This window comes from Phacochoerus africanus, chromosome 13 (assembly GCF_016906955.1).
Source record: "Phacochoerus africanus isolate WHEZ1 chromosome 13, ROS_Pafr_v1, whole genome shotgun sequence".
Lineage (NCBI taxonomy): Eukaryota > Metazoa > Chordata > Mammalia > Artiodactyla > Suidae > Phacochoerus > Phacochoerus africanus.
In genome coordinates, this window is record NC_062556.1 from 57,634,937 (window position 1) to 57,652,357 (window position 17,421).

Here is a 17,421-nt window from a genome sequence, read left to right on the forward strand (position 1 = left end):
TTTCTTAAGATAGATCGATATAAAGACAGTTTACTTAAAAATATATTTCATGACCAGTTTAAGATATACTTTTATTATAATATTTTAAATAAAGAGTACTATTATGTATTAGTAATTTCAAATGTATTTCTTGTCTTTTTTTTTTTTTTAAAGCTGAACCAAGGGCACATGAAATTTCCCAGGCTAGGGGTCCAATTGGAGCTGTAGCTCCAGCCTAGGCCACAGACACAGCAATGTGTGTGATCTGAGCCATGTCTGTGACCTACACAGCTCATGGCAACACTGGATCCTTAACTCACTGAGCAAGGCCAGGGATTGAACCCACCTTTTCATGGATACTAGTTGAGTTCTTAACCTGCTGAGCCACAACGAGAACTCCCTGGAACATATTTCTATTGTTGATTTAGAATATATATATATATATTTTGTCTTTTGTCTTTTCAGGGCCACACCTGCAGCATATGGAAGTTCCCAGGCTAGGGGTCTAATTGGAACTAAAGCTGCAGGCCTATACCACAGCCATAGCAATGCAGGCTCCAAGCCCCGTCTGCAACCTACACCTCATGGCAATGGCGGATCCTTCACCCACTGAGCAAGGCCAGGGATTGAACCCACTACCTCATGATTACTAGTTGGATTCATTTCTGCTGTGCCACAACAGGAAATCCCCGGAATATATTTCTATTGTTAATTTAGAATATATTTGACATTATAGAAAGGATGAATTATTTAGAAAGTGCCTATTGAAGCTAATTACTACCTACTGATATACATTATTTTCACTTTTCCTTTAAACTAAAAGTTCAAAAGTGTGCATTTGAGTTGGTATAGTTAAGTCCAAAAAATGAATAGTGAGTAGCGTTGTGATTCTATCATAGTCTGAATCTGCTATGTACTGTCTGTATGAATTATGGAATATCATCAATTACCTTAAAATTCATTTTCTCATCTATAAGGAAAAATAACACCTAAGGAATTTGTGTAGTAATTACAGGAAGAATGAGATAATCTATGTAAAATATCTACTAAATAGGAAATGAGCATATGTATGTTGTATGTATGTATACATTTTATTTACCTTTGATTTTGGATTATGAATGATGTATAAATTGCCTGTTGATTCTTGTGTTAACTATGGCTGGTAAATCACATAATAAATTTAAATACATTGTCAAATAGATTCCTATTCTTTGGGACAAATCAATTTAGGCTTCTGTTTCTCTATATACTGTTTGACTTCTAAATGCTACCATATCAATACTATAATGAAATTTTTTTTTTCTTTTTGGTCTTTTTGCCATTTCTTGGGCCATTCCCGCATCATATGGAGGTTCCCAGGCTAGGGGTCGAATCGGAGCTGTAGCCACCGGCCTACGCCAGAGCCACAGCAATGAGGGATCTGAGCCGCATCTGTGACCCACACCACAGCTCACAGCAATGCTGGATCCTTAACCCACTGAGCAAGGCCAGGGATCGAACCCGCAACCTCATGGTTCCTAGTCGGATTCGTTAACCACTGCGCCATGACCGGAACTCCGAAATATTTTAAAATACAAAAGTACTTAGAAATAAATTCATGAGTATCTTCATACAATTAAGCAGCAGTATAGTCATTGATCAAAGTCTGCCTGCATAGCACAGTCACTACTCAGATAATATATCAATTAAGGATACAGATTGATTGTATAATGAACTGTGTATCTTATACTGGAGATTCAAGCCCAAATTGTTTTTTTGTTCATTGGAATATGTAACAATCAATTAAAATTGCAGTAAACATTGAAATGTGTCATATGACAATAACGATGAATCTAGTGTCAATATAAAAGCTTCATTAGACTGACGGAATGCTCTTGATTGTGGGATAAAAAAATGTATCATGTTAGATTAAAAAAAAACTGAGCTACCACAGATCTGTTTTTCACAGAAGGTACACCATTCACAACTGAGCATTTGATTGCCAATATTTATTTAAAGGAAGATAACTTTACATATTATGATAAAGTGAATACTTTAAAAACTACAATTTAAGAGTAGTAATTAGGAGTTCCCATAGTGGTTCAGTGGTTAACAAACCCGACTAGAGTCCATGAAGATGCGGATTTGATCCCTGACCTTGCTCAGTGGGTTAAGGATCCAGCGTTGCCATGAGCCAAGGTGTAGGTCAAGGATGTGGCTCAGATTTGGTGTTGCTGTGGCTGTGGTGTGGGCTGGCAGCTATAGCCCGATTTAACCCGAGACTGGGAACCTCCATATGCCATGGGTGTGACCCGGAAAAGAAAAAAGAAAGAAAGAAAATAAGAATAGTAATTATATGTTAATTTTATTTGAAGGAGATTACATTTTAACACCTATCATTTGATTGACCAGTGTGCTGTCTTATGGTCCACTGAAGAGAAGCTAGAGTAAATTCTTTGTATATACACAGTATGTGATCTATGCATGGGCACAAGATGTGCATAGCTGATGCAAAACCAGAGTCAAGAATCACTGAGAGCCCCTCTAGTGCTCTGGATCAGGTGACTTCCTACTTACTTTGCACTTAAACTCTTAAGCAACTAATACTCCTTTTGAAACTGTATTGATTTCCCCCATATTGGGAATATAGGTCAATTTTATTACCAATATTTTGGATAGATTGATTAAAAATAAAAACTGAATCTCAAATATTACAATAATTTGTTATAGTTGGAACTGGTTACCAAGCTATTCCATCTTTGTTTCAAATATATAAGTATGATTTGATTTAAACTGAGATTTATTCAGATCATCACGGAAATTAGAGGCCCCATTTGCATTCAATAAATTCATTAATTACAATTTGCTGTCCAAACTCTGCCTACTTTACTCATACAAAACACCATTAAACTTCAAAACAGAGCTTTTGCATTCAAATACGTGGCATGCAAGAGTTCAAGTGTGGTTTTGTTTCTGCCTGACAGACTTCTCTGCACAAAAAGCCTATTCTAGAAAACTCCTGAAGCAAAATACCCATTCAGGACTTTCTTTTCCAGTTCTACTAATATCCCACTGTGTGCTCTGGAGAAAAGCACTTTAGAGAGTACTTCAACATGCATAAAAAGGCACTTAACTTCTATAAGCTTCCATTGATATAAAATAATCTACCTTTCCTTCTTTACAAGGGTATAATAAGGAATTTTGAAATGCCTGTAAAATGCCTTGAAATCTTTAGAAGAATGGTAGGGGCCCTCAATGCAATTTGATAGAATTGGATAGAGACCCTCAACAGAATGCAAATCAGGCCTCTTGCCAAATATGAATCATAATTGTCCTTATTTATTGAGGGTGTCATAATCACTATCATTAGTTACAAGTGCAGCTGTTCATATTGATTGAATTTCCAAGGTATCGCAGAAGTTGCACAAGAAATGCTGTCTCAGTCTTCTAAAGATTTATATTCTAAAACTACATTGTCCAATGTGGTGATGGCTACTTAAATTTTAATAAATTTAAATTTTAAAAATAAAACTGTATTTCCTGTTTTGCTAGCCACATTTCAATTACTCAGAACCATATGTGGCTAACGACTCTCCTATTGGACGAAACTGGTATAGTTTTTGTTCTGTTGGAGATCACTCTTGCAGAGGCTTGACAAATATATGCTACAAGAAATATTATTCAAGCATACAACTTATGCAATAATGCGTTAATATATTTTATCCCATTTACTTTGATTAGAGAAGGCAGGTAGTTTATCAGAAAGTCAAAATATTTCTGAAAGCACCCAAACATCCTAATAAGAATCAACTACTTGTTTTATATCGAACATAATAGGGTTTTTACACAATATAGGTACTAAAAAATAGTTGTTGAATGAATAAACTCATAAATAAATATTTCTTGTTCATACAAATATTTTTTTTGGAGCTCATTTTTTTTCTCACTGTTAAGGGGGTAACAAACACAATAAAATTCTGATCTCAATAAGAAATGTTAAACTAGTCCAGAAAAAAGAGAACTTGAAGCATTGCCTAGCACTGTGCAAGACCAAGTGCTAGATAATGCAAGAGAATGTTGAGATAATCAAGTCTACAATGTTGGTTAGAGGGGACTAGGAAGATGTTTCTTTTCTTTTTTCTTTCTTTTTTTTTTTTTTTTTTGGTGAAGAAAGGATTTACAGTGAATTCTCTATAACAATAGGTAAAAGAAAAGTGAAAAAGCCAGTTAGTTAATAGGGCAGTACAAACCAAAGTTTTGGATTTGAGAGAAAAGCATATTTATTTTGAAGGGGTAAAAGGACTATGGGGGTCTCCTATTGAACAAAAGATTTCAGTTGATAAAAGTTGAATGAAAGTATGGTCAATTTAGACGTTCTTATACAAGCAATGGTCCTTCTTAAAATTTTGGGAGGAAACTATGTTTTAGGATGATTGTTTTTCTTTTAAAAACCAGAAAGGAGACAGAAAATATAGGCATAACATAATACTTGTTTATATCTGTTCTTTTATTTATTTATTTATTTGTTTGTTTGTTTGTTTAGTCTTTTCTAGGGCTGCACCCGCACCATATGGAGGTTCACAGGCTAGGGGTCTAATTGGAGCTGTTGCTGCTGGCCTACCCCAGAGCCACAGCAACACCAGATCCGAGCCGTGTCTGCAACCTACACCACAGCTCACGGCAATGCCGAATCCTTAACCCACCGAGCGAGGCCAGGGATCGAACCCGCAGCCTCATGGGCATCCTCATGGTTCCTAGTCAGATTCGTTAACCACTGAGCCATGACAGGAACTCCTAGATCTGTTCTTTTAGAAATGACTAGAGATATTTGAGAATTGATGAATTCCAAGAAACAAACCATAGCTCCAGTAGAAAGATACATAGAAAAGCTTATCTGGCTAAACAATGAAACTTCCTTTTTCCATTGCTCACATGACTTAACGCAAGTATAAGATGACCATAGGCTTTGTTTTAACAGGGCCTGATGTTAGTTCGTATATTTAAAATATGTCACAATTACACACTCACTTGTCTTTCTGTAGGTAGCAATAAAGTTCTGCTTCCCATAATTTAAAGTATAATTACTTATCTTCTCCAGAGAACCATTTTGATCTTTCCCTTCACCCATCGGAGAATCAAATAAAGCTAATGTTACCAGCCCACAGCATGGTTGTATGCAGTGACGATAATGCAAGCTAGCCTCTATTAATTACAATTCTATTAATTAATATTGTCAGCTAGAATCGAAAGTCACACCTAAGAGCTACGAAGAGAAATCACTTTAACTAATAATTTACTCATCACCTCTCATCATTTTTCCAAATGCTACCTTTATTTCTCAAGTACATTTTTAAAAAAGGTTTATTGGGAATGTGCCTATAAGCTGAAATATTCCTATAGTAGAATATAGGATGTATAGTGAAAAATAAATTTCCATTCCACTCAAGATTTCCCAGTCTTTTAAGAGGAAATCGATATTGCTGGATTTGTTTTATCTTTCCAGAAAATTTCTCTTTTCTCCCTCACTCTTTTTGTCTCTGTCTCTCTCAGTTTCAACAAGGTATAAAGATGAGGCTAAATACACTACTAATAATAACAGAACTGTATTCCTATACAGCTTGTTATTGCAGGAGGTAGGGTCTTCCAAAGTGTAGATTGATGGGTACTACTTTTCATTTAGTCAGACTTGCAGGTTGTTCTTAGTCATTTACAAATGCCAGCATCAGTTACAAGAAATATCTTTTTACATACTGTTTTGTATACTTTATTTTGGTATACCTAGAGGATACTTTCTGAAAATATGACTGTTCAGAAAATGTATACATTTTAAGTTTTGATCGAAATTTCCAAATGGTCCTCCAAAGACGATGTTGTAATACCTAATTCTGGCAAAAAATGTTAGAGGGTATTTACAAGGAGCTATATGAGCCAAGAAAGAAAATTGTCTATTTTATTCACATCTTTCTTTTATGCCTCTGAAAGCATATTTTGAATACCATAAATAACTAATTAAGTCTATAAATGAATAAATAATCTTGTTGAAATTAGTTTAGGGGCCATTTCAGATTCGATAATTATCACTACCTGATTTGTCATAATTCCAGATGTATCCAATTGATCAAAAATACATGCTATGCAGTTATTTAGTTTAGCAATTGCACAGAGAAACAATCATAAATGATGACTCATGCTTTCACCTCCGAGAGAAACTTCTTTCCTTTTAGAGATCTGTGGTATATGTAATTTATATTTCAAATACATTAAAAATATAATTTTTGCAGAAGAGAAATAGACTCATAGACTTTGCAAGCAAACTTACGGTTACCAAAGGGGACAAGTATTGGGGGGAGGGATGGACTAGGGGTTTAGTATTGGCATTTGCACACTGAGGTATATGGAATGACTGGCCAGTGGGGACCTGTTGTATAGCACAGGGAACTCTACCCAATATTCTGTGATAATCTATAGGGGAAAGAATCTGAAAAAGAATGGATATGTGTGTATATATATATATATGTATATATATATATATAACTGAATCACTTTGTTATACAGCAGAAATTATCACAACATTGTAAATCAACTATACTTCAATAAAACTTTAAAATTGAAAAAACTATATAATTTAATTCTGAAAATTTTTCATTTATTAAATAGGGTTGTATAGTCTTTTTAGTTATTATTATTTAATTTAATTTGGGAGGAGTCCGGAATCAAGCATTAGACTTCTATAAGCCTAACACGCCAGTTAGGCTAAACAACAACAGCAAAAACCACAAGGTCTACTGGCTTTGGATCTCAGTGATATTAATTAGTACTTACAAAGTCTCATAACAATTACCAAAGAATTTCCTTGTTTATAGTCTCTGTTAGACTGTCTCATGAGGGACTATAATTCTTGACTAAGAATCTTAATATTCTAAAGAAATCACACAGTGATACATGAATGTATATTATGAGATATTTTAAGGAACGCTTTTAATGTAAGAATTCCTCCAGGTCCTCCAGGCCTCATAAAGCATTGAAGCAATAATTCCAGATAATAATAAATATGAAATCACAAAATATATGGTCAATTTCAAGTGACAAGTCTTTTAATTATGATTTGAATGTAAATTGTTTGCAGATATCAGATTATGTCCATATTTGGCACTAATTATTGACAGATACATTACCGCATATGAAATGTATTTATAATGACACTAGATGATGAGCTAATTATCATATGCATAAATATGTTCATGAACATTTGGACAAAGATTCTCAGGTTTTAACATCCATCTTAATCAAATAATATTTATTTCAGTATCAGTGACCTTAATTCTGGAGAGATGTATTTGGTGAATCCTTTAATTTTCTAGTTCCTAAGTGTATTTATGTAATCAAGTGTGTGTATTTGAGTATTGTGTGGTATCATATACATATCCTATGACTGCATGTTGTTGAACATAGTCTAAAACATAGATGTATTTGTTCCTGTAGATAAAAATCTTGCTCAGATTTGATTAGTTACAAGATTTACTTATTTTCTAGGAAATAGCCAATATTCAAAACAAATAGGAGTCTGCACACTAGTAAATGAGACTTTTCCTTATTTCTATGATATTTTCCTTCTCTGTTCTTCTGTTCTTGTCTCTTCATGTCACAGTATTTTCTCAAAATTCACTTTCCTGCAAAGCAACTTACAGAGACACCTAGTGGTAAAGAGTAATGGTGGTTTCTCAGGCCATCCTTAACATTGAGTTCATGGTAGAAATTTGTCATATATTTATTTGAATCACAAGAGGTAAACTGGAATATTTGTAGTGTTAATGTTTCCAGCAAAAGTATAACCTAAATTAACTGCAAACAGTTTCACACTTCTTATCTCGACAAAATGTATTTTAATTAGGATAATAAATATTTAAAGTAACAGAAAACCAACAATTAAACAAAATTTGATATCAAATGTAGTTGTGAAGATTTAGGAAAGTAATAAAAGAATAAACTAAATAGTTATGTTTCAGCTATTTTGAATAGTCCAATAATTAACTAAGCCATTTTATACCCTTTGAGAATTTCTATAGAGGTTATCAGCATTGAAAAAATATGTCTGATAGAAACAACATTTATATTCCAAAAGTTCTAACTGTAAGTAATACATAGTTTTAAAATTATGACACTTTAACACTTTCATTTTGAAAAGATAAAAGTAATTTTATACTTTAAATTTTCTAAAATGTTTATGTCATGTTAGAAGATAATAGCTAAATAAAAAATTACAGCAACAAGCCTTTTCTGGGTGAAGTTTAAGTTTTCTGTTTATATAATGTACCTGTACTAAATGGTTATCATTCCTAAGCCAAATGTTTCTCAATTTAATAGGAAGTTCTATTATAAGATTTTATTTAGAATTATTTGATATTATAGATTGCTTCTTTTCTTCCTTCCTGTGCTTACCCCACATTTAAGCAAAATAAACAAGACTGTTTCCAAACAGAGTATGAATGGCCTTAGGAAAAAAAATACTTGCAAAATAGAGTCAGGAGAAATTTCAAGAAATGGTGCAAAATCTCAGGAGACTGCATTATTCAGCACCTCTGGAAAACTCTAATTCAACATAGAAGATGTGGGAAGATATGTTAGTGGCTATATATATACATATATCAGAATTTACATTAATTTCATATTATAATCATAATATTACCCCCAGATATTACAAGATGGACACAATATTAATTACGTTTAAGACAATTTCAAAAGATACTTCATAATTAATTCCAAAATCAAATGGATAAAATACATTTAAGTGGTAAAACTACCCAGTTATCAAAGGAACAGGCACATGTGCATTTAAGCCTGCATTGGGTCACTTATTTCTATCAACTTTTTTTCTATATCTGGGATGGACTACAGCTTTAATAATACAAACACCTATGAATGTAAGGCATATTTGGGGAGGGAAGTTTCTGGCTTCGTGGAAAGAGCCAAGAATACTTACTGTAGAGATGACGCTAGCAGAGTTTAGCAGGTGACTCTTCAAGAAACTTGCTTTCTATCGATACTGCATTTACTTAGGGATTTCCAGCTTTTTAGAACACATCAAATATATTCACAATCTCTCTGAAAAGTCGTTCACATTCCCTTGTACCGCCCAGACATACTTATAAAACGTAATTCTTAAAAGAAAAAAAAAAGCAAACAACAACAAAAAACCGCCCTTGTTTGCAGCTAGGATGAACCACTCCCTCTTCCAGGGTCCTTTACAGTAAGTACAAGAGACAGCAGCACCGGCTGTGATAGTCTAATTGGGAGGTGGAAGGCAGGCGATCAGCACAGGGCTGGATTCATCTGTCCCCGACCACTAACAAGCCTGACACTGTCGGGGTTATTTCCACTCCTTTCTTTTTCAATCCAAAGATCGCACAGTCCCACGCTCGTGTTACGCACATGGTCCAAGACTCCTCTGTCTCCCACAAATGTGACATCCAAGGGGGGGCGGGCTCCGGTTCCGCCGGGGGGAGCCCAGGGACGCCTTCGCCCTCGGCTGCCATCTATCGGCCACGGAGCGCCGGCTTCGCCCCGGGCCCATCATGTCTGCTGCAGCTTGGCTCGCACCAGTGGCGCGACAATAAACAAGTGCACCGGACGGGGTCCTGCGCCCGTGCTGAAGCGGATGTCTTAGAGACCCCAGCGATGCTTACTACGATGTCACCTCCTCACCGCCCCCGAAGGAAGACGCGACTTTCTCTGAGTGTTTTAGACCCGCGGGGCTGGGGCTGTCGGGACACGTCACAGGCTTAAAACAACGCTGTTCCTGCACCCCGGGCCCCTCAAGGATATCGGAGATAGAAAATCCCAAATAATGACGATCGTGCGCCGCATGTGGGGAAGGAAATAGAGGAAAAGCCCCTGCAAACACCGGGAGCGATGATACAGCCAAGAGGATGTGGGAATCTTACAAATACTAATTAGGGGCCGCCGCGGCGGCGGCGGGCTCGGCGCGGGGACAGCGGCGACAAGATCCCAGCGCGGTGGTCGCCGCTGCGCAGGGGGCGGAGGACAGCGCAGGAACCTCAGCCGCCGCCGGAGCAGCCGAGGGGACGGTGCCACCTTCGCTCGCCCCCTCACTACCATGTACAGTGTGCGCTGCAAGAAGAAGGCGGGCGATGTATGCACACCCCTGCGCCCCTCTCCCTCGGGCTCGTCCTCGGGCGTGCGCCACTGACCAGGGGGGAATGTGGTGAAGACAGTGAGGAGAGCCGAGGGGGGAGGGGAGGGCCGGCCGGCGCGAACCCAGGCCGGAGGGTGCGAGGAGCCAGAGGCGGCTGGAGGGGGCGGCGGCCGCTGCCGGCTTGGAGAAAGTTGGCCCCTCTGCAGATGGCAACTGTAAGTACGCGCCTAGGGGGTGCGGCGAAGGGTGCCGGGGACCCGGCGATCGCGCGGGTGGGAGCGAGCGTGCGGGCGAGCGTGAGTGTGTGCTGGTGCTCGGCAGGGCTGACCGTCACGTTGGCGGGGCCGGCGGGGCCAGGCAGCTTGCTCCGCGTACCCCTCCTCGGGTTCTGCGCCTCCTCCCCCTCCAACAGCTCCCTCCCCGCCCCGCCCGGCTCCCGCTCCCGGCCCCTCCAGCTAAGCGCCTCTACCACCGGTCCTCCGCCGCCCCCTCCCCCCTCCCTTCCCAGCCCGCCGCTCGCGATCGCCCCCCCGCCCCCCCCACCCCGCTGCCCGCTCAGACTACCGCGGAGTGCGCCGGGGAGAACCGGTTGGGGAGCCCCGGAACCCGCGGTCGCCACCGCCGCGGCGGCCCGGGGCTGGCGGCGTCCGGGCGCCTCTTTCCTCCAGCCGGTCGCATCGCAGGGCTCGCCCTGCCTGGGCTCCCGAGCCCCAGTGCACACCCCAAAGAGGTATTTTTTCTAAGGGTGGCTGAGATGAGTGGGCCCTGGAGATGTGAGACTGGGTAAGTCGGCCGTTTACTTTGCAAAAGAGGCTCCAGTGTGTGTGTCTGTGTGTGTGGCGGCCGAGTGGCTTTCTTACCCTCTCCTCCCGCCCCTTCTTCCTCCCCTTTCCCTTCCTTCGCTTTGGGGCGGGGTGGGGGAGGGGGAGCCTCGCGTCCTGGAACTCCGGGTGCTTCTGCCTGGGCCGCGGTGCAAGCAGCTGTGCCGGGAGCCGCGGGTCCGGCCTGGGTGCCTGGCTCCAGCCCGCCTAGCTCTACCACTGCTTAATGTAGGGATGTTCAGGTCGACGATCCAGGGTTTAAATACCTTGGGGGAAAACAAATACAGTTCCTTCGCCCCCCCCCCCCCCCCAATCTGAGAATGTGCAGCGTACCCGCGAATTTACATCGGAGATGCGTTTCCCTGTCAGAATGTCAGCCTTCCTTGGCTCATTCAACTTTATTTTCTCAAATTTTCGGGCTGCTTTGATGGCGAGGAGGAGGGGAAAGGGAGTGGGGTGTGAGAGGAAGCTCTTCGACCCTGCCTAGCGAGAACTGAATTAGAGTTGTAAACGCTGGAGTTTAATATTGACTGGACACTTTTTGTGAAGGGCTGTCAGAGGGGTGGGAGGTGAATGGGGGCGGGGAAGTACCAGAAGGGAGGGGGAGGGGATCCAACCCCAGCTGACTGGATGTGCCGATTTGATCCAGCGGAGAACGAAAATTTCAAGGTAAACGTTTTGCTTTCGTATAGGATGCTTTGGCCGCTTTTAAGCCGGGAGGTGTTTGTAGCTGCGTTGAGAGGTCGGGGATACTTGTGAGGTTTATACACTGGGGTTCCCATTCGTGTCGACACGTCTGGGTGGCCACACGTGAATGATTCTCAGGCACACTTGCACATGTGCGTGCGTGAGAATGCAGGGGCTCTTAAAACGCAGGCTGGAGTCGGCTTGGGGATCAATATCGAGATCTCCAGGCTTGAACCCTTGACTCAGAAACATCGTGGCTTTAGTTTTGGGTTGCTATTCGACATTAGACTTCGGTGGTGGTGAGACAGATGTAGGGTTGACCAGAGAAAAGGCATTGGTTTCCCGAGCCCAGCATTTCTACCAAATGTTCCCTCCCCCCTTCCCCCAACCAACGCAACACGAACTCACACACTCTCACACACTCGCTCCATTTATGTCCTTTCCTTTATAAGTGCTGCTGTCGACTCGAAGTAGGAAGTCGAAGGAAGCCTTTAAGGGGACACAAAGAAAGCCAGAAAAAAAGGGGGAGGGGTCTAGATCGATTTCTTGAGGAGATGAAATTCGGATATTAAAGCACTGACCTGTGTCACTCGCTGTTCTCCCTCCCTGCCACCCTTCTATCTTGCCTCTTAATCAACCCAAGTGCCCTTTCTCCGGGAAAAAGGAGGGGGGGGGGCTGGGAGGGAGAGTAAAGCACTGATAATTAAATATAATAAGCAACTCCAAAGACGGGGAGGCTGGCGAGGTGGTAGTTCAGTCCAAATTTTGCTAATTCAGTAAGGTTAGTTTTGCATACCGTGGCAAACAGACGCGGAGCCCGAGATAAGGGAGGCTTTGGCGCTGGTCCTTGGTTTACTTTTAGCTGATTCCCGGTAAGCGGTAGGAACGTCTTCTTTAAACTCCAGGTGTCTATCGGAGGTGTTCCGGGATTGCGGATGCCCTCGCAGAGTTCTTTGTAATCCGTCGTGCAGAACTATTTCAGTGGCTTAAAGAAGCGGTTTGGTAGCGTCGCTGACATGATCAATGAGAAGTGGACGCAGGGCGCTCTCAGAGAAGCGCTGCTAAGTGGCACCGTGCATGCAATTAGGACGCTGATGTGCTTAATAGCGTGGTAGTGAAGTCCACCATCAAAGCGAACGCTCTCTCCTTTTTCTCCATACTCAAAGCTCCTGAAGACAACTGATGATTAAGAGCTTCTTCCGGGTCCTTTTGATGCATTATCTTCCATCCTTTTTGCCTCTGAAAAGTAATCTTTCGGTTCCCACCCTGGCATTTCCAGCGACGGTTTTAAAATAGCCCAAGTATTGTGGTTCCTGGCTTTTCTGTGAGAATGGGAGACCTTCACTGGAACTGTTAACTGAAGATGTTCTGAAAGAAAGGCAGAGGGACTGGGTGTAGGTGAGGTGGAGAACCTTGTTAAAATGGTGCTTCTTTTCTCTTAAATTAGAACCATGAAACTGAACTGACAGCCATTTTATGTATATTTATGGATTGGTTTTGAAAGGGGAGGGGGGAGCAGGGAAGAACACTAAAATGGGACTTTATCTAACCTGCCCTTATCTTGTAAAGAGCAGCGTGTTCCTGTTATCATTAGGAAGTGAAATCAACCTTTAAATCAAAATGAATATCAGGTTTTAATAAAGTCTGGAGAATGCTGATGTACCACTGGAGAGGGGTTTCATTCATATACTCTCCTTCTGGATTTCAGAGAAATATTAGGAAAGAGAGAGACTTTCTGATTGATCCTTTAAATTTTTGTCATATTCTGTTATTTCCTTTTTTCCTCTCTCTCTCCCTTGCAGGAGATAAAATGCACACTTGCTGCCCCCCAGTAACTTTGGAACAGGACCTTCACAGAAAAATGCAGAGCTGGATGCTGCAGACTCTAGCGTTTGCTCTAACATCTCTCGTCCTTTCGTGTGCAGAAACCATCGATTATTATGGGGAAATCTGTGACAATGCATGTCCTTGTGAGGAAAAGGATGGCATTCTAACTGTGAGCTGTGAAAACCGGGGGATCATCAGCCTTTCTGAAATTAGCCCTCCCCGTTTCCCAATCTACCACCTCTTGTTGTCTGGAAACCTTTTAAACCGTCTCTATCCCAATGAGTTTGTCAATTACACTGGGGCTTCAATTTTGCATCTGGGTAGCAATGTTATCCAGGACATTGAGACCGGGGCTTTCCATGGCCTTCGGGGTTTAAGGAGATTGCATCTAAACAATAATAAACTGGAACTTCTGCGTGATGATACCTTCCTTGGCTTGGAGAGTCTGGAATACCTACAGGTCGATTACAATTACATCAGTGTCATTGAACCCAATGCTTTTGGGAAACTGCATTTGTTGCAGGTGCTTATCCTCAATGACAATCTCTTGTCCAGTTTACCCAACAACCTTTTCCGTTTTGTGCCCTTAACGCACTTGGACCTGAGGGGGAACCGGCTGAAACTTCTGCCCTATATAGGGCTGCTGCAGCATATGGATAAAGTTGTGGAGTTACAGCTGGAGGAAAACCCCTGGAATTGCTCCTGTGAGCTGATCTCTCTGAAGGATTGGTTAGATAGCATCTCCTACTCAGCCCTGGTGGGGGATGTGGTTTGTGAGACCCCCTTTCGCTTACATGGCCGGGACTTGGACGAAGTGTCCAAGCAGGAACTTTGCCCAAGGAAACTTATTTCAGACTATGAGATGAGGCCACAGACGCCTTTGAGCACCACGGGGTATTTACATACCACCCCAGCCTCCGTGAATTCCGTGGCCACTTCTTCCTCTGCTGTTTACAAACCCCCCTTGAAGCCCCCCAAGGGGACCCGCCAACCCAACAAGCCCAGGGTGCGCCCCACCTCTCGGCAGCCCTCCAAGGACCTGGGCTACAGCAACTATGGCCCCAGCATCGCCTACCAGACCAAATCTCCTGTGCCTTTGGAGTGTCCCACCGCGTGCACTTGCAACCTGCAAATCTCCGATCTGGGCCTCAACGTCAACTGCCAGGAGCGCAAGATTGAGAGCATCGCAGAGTTGCAGCCCAAGCCCTACAACCCCAAGAAAATGTATCTGACAGAGAACTACATTGCCCTGGTGCGCAGGAGCGACTTCCTGGAGGCCACTGGGCTGGACCTCCTACACCTGGGCAACAATCGCATCTCCATGATCCAGGACCGCGCCTTCGGGGACCTCACCAACCTGAGGCGCCTCTACCTAAATGGCAACAGGATCGAAAGGCTGAGCCCGGAGTTGTTCTATGGCCTGCAGAGCCTGCAGTACCTCTTCCTTCAGTACAATCTCATACGCGAAATTCAGTCTGGGACTTTCGATCCTGTCCCAAACCTCCAGCTGCTATTCCTGAATAACAACCTTCTGCAGACCATGCCCTCAGGCGTCTTCTCAGGCCTGACCCTCCTCAGGCTGAACCTGAGGAGTAACCACTTCACCTCCCTGCCGGTGAGTGGAGTTCTGGACCAGCTGAAGTCACTCATCCAAATCGACCTGCACGACAACCCCTGGGATTGTACCTGCGACGTCGTGGGCATGAAGCTGTGGGTGGAGCAGCTCAAAGTGGGTGTCTTGGTGGACGAGGTCATCTGCAAGGCGCCCAAGAAGTTTGCTGAGACGGATATGCGCTCCATTAAGTCAGAGCTGCTCTGCCCAGATTACTCCGACGTGGTGGTTTCCACACCGACGCCCTCCTCCATCCAGGTCCCGGTGAGGACCAGCGCGGTGACCCCCGCCGTGCGGTTGAACAGCACAGGGGCACCAGCGGGCTTGGGAGCGGGTGGAGGCGCGTCATCGGTGCCCTTGTCCGTGTTGATCCTCAGCCTGCTGCTGGTGTTCATTATGTCGGTTTTCGTGGCTGCCGGGCTCTTTGTGCTAGTCATGAAGCGCAGGAAGAAGAACCAGAGCGACCACACCAGCACCAACAATTCCGACGTGAGTTCCTTCAACATGCAGTACAGCGTGTATGGCGGCGGCGGCGGCGGCGCGGGAGGCCACCCGCACGCGCACGTGCACCACCGCGGGCCTGCGCTGCCCAAGGTGAAGACGCCCGCCGGCCACGTGTACGAGTACATCCCCCATCCACTGGGCCACATGTGCAAAAACCCCATCTACCGCTCCAGAGAGGGCAACTCTGTGGAGGATTACAAAGACCTGCACGAGCTCAAGGTCACCTACAGCAGCAACCACCACCTGCAGCAGCAGCCGCCGCCGCCGCCGCCGCCGCAGCCGCAGCAGCAGCCCCAGCAGCAGCCCCCACCGCAGCTGCAGCTGCAGCCGGGGGAGGAGGAGAGGCGGGAAAGCCACCACTTGCGGAGCCCCGCCTATAGCGTCAGCACCATCGAGCCCCGGGAGGATCTACTGCCGCCGGTGCAGGACACCGACCGCTTTTACAGGGGCATTTTAGAACCAGATAAACACTGCTCCACCACCCCCGCCGGCAATAGCCTCCCGGAATACCCCAAATTCCCGTGCAGCCCCGCTGCTTACACTTTCTCCCCTAACTATGACCTGAGACGCCCCCATCAGTATTTGCACCCGGGGGCAGGGGACAGCAGGCTGCGGGAACCGGTGCTCTACAGCCCCCCCAGTGCTGTCTTTGTAGAACCCAACCGGAACGAATATCTGGAGTTAAAAGCAAAACTAAACGTTGAGCCGGACTACCTCGAAGTGCTGGAAAAACAGACCACATTTAGCCAGTTCTAAAGGCAAAGAAACTCCCTGGGAGCTTTTGCATTTAAAACAAACAAGCAAGCAGACACACACCGTGAACACATTTGATTAATTGTGTTGTTTCAACGTTAAGGGTGAAGTGCCTTGGCACGAGATTCTCAGCTTAGGCGGAAGATACTGAAAGGGTGTGCAATTTCCTTTTCATATTACACGTGGGGAAACATTTGTGTAAACTGGGCACACCACTTTCTCTTCTTGCGTGTGGGGGAGGCGAGAAGGGCTTTATGGAAGGCAATTTGCTGTGCAGGTGACTTGTTAAAGGTCGCAGTCATTTTTGTAGTGGTTGGAAGTGCTAAGAGTGGTGAAAGGTGGCAGCGCATAGATTCTACTCTTCCTCTTTTGCTCCCTTCTCATCCCTTTCTCCCCCTTTGAGCCACGGGTGGGTCTAAATGGCTTTTGTGGAGAGATTAGCACACCCCAAGTTTGTTTTTTCTCTCTCTCTCTCCTTCTCCCCCGCCCCATCATCCTCTCCCTCTCCCTCCTCTGCTTCCTCTCTATCTCAGCCTCCCTCCTCTCTCATTCCTTTCCTTTCTTTTTAAAGGATGTGTTTGTATGCATTCTGGACATTTGAATTTAAAAAACAAAAGTGTTGTGATCTTGAAAAAGATCACCATAGATGTGGACAAATCATTAAAATTACAGAGCTATATGATCCATAATTGATTAGTCAAAATAACTTATTGATGAAATATACAAATATTTTATTGTAGCACCTATTTTTATATGCACATTTAGCATTTCTCTTTCCTTCACTATTTAGCCTATGATTTTCACAGAGGTGTCACACTATATCAGAAGCTGCATTTCCAAAACTCAAATGTTATCAGGAAGGCATTTAACAACATTACAAATACAGAGAACTTAATGGCAAAATCTTAAAAGTCAATGCAACCCACCCAATTGGAGCTATGTGGTTTTGGGGGGGAAAAAAAAGCAAACCTGATTGTATCCCAATGTATAAAAGAAAAATATTTAGGGCAATTAATTGGGCCATTTGAGTGAGAATCATGTGCAAGTTTCTGGTTTTATTAGAGAAGGCTTAAAAGTATTTTTATTAGTCAACCAAAATGATGTGT

At 43.2% G+C, this 17,421-nt stretch overlaps 1 protein-coding gene across 2 annotated transcripts; it reads left to right on the forward strand.

Annotated features, from left to right (window-relative positions):
* Positions 1 to 9,515: 9,515 nt before the first annotated feature.
* On the forward strand, positions 9,516 to 16,814 carry SLITRK5 (SLIT and NTRK like family member 5). 2 transcript variants are annotated; one of them, XM_047756306.1, is made up of 2 exons: positions 9,516 to 10,326; positions 13,422 to 16,814. In XM_047756306.1, the coding sequence occupies exon 2, from the start codon at positions 13,430 to 13,432 to the stop codon at positions 16,316 to 16,318; it is 2,889 nt and encodes a 962-aa protein (XP_047612262.1). In that variant the 5' UTR covers positions 9,516 to 10,326; positions 13,422 to 13,429; the 3' UTR covers positions 16,319 to 16,814. The 2 variants fall into 2 exon arrangements, with proteins under 2 accessions (XP_047612262.1, XP_047612263.1); XM_047756307.1 differs by lacking the exon at positions 9,516 to 10,326 and adding an exon at positions 10,698 to 10,894.
* The last annotated feature ends 607 nt before the right edge of the window (positions 16,815 to 17,421 follow it).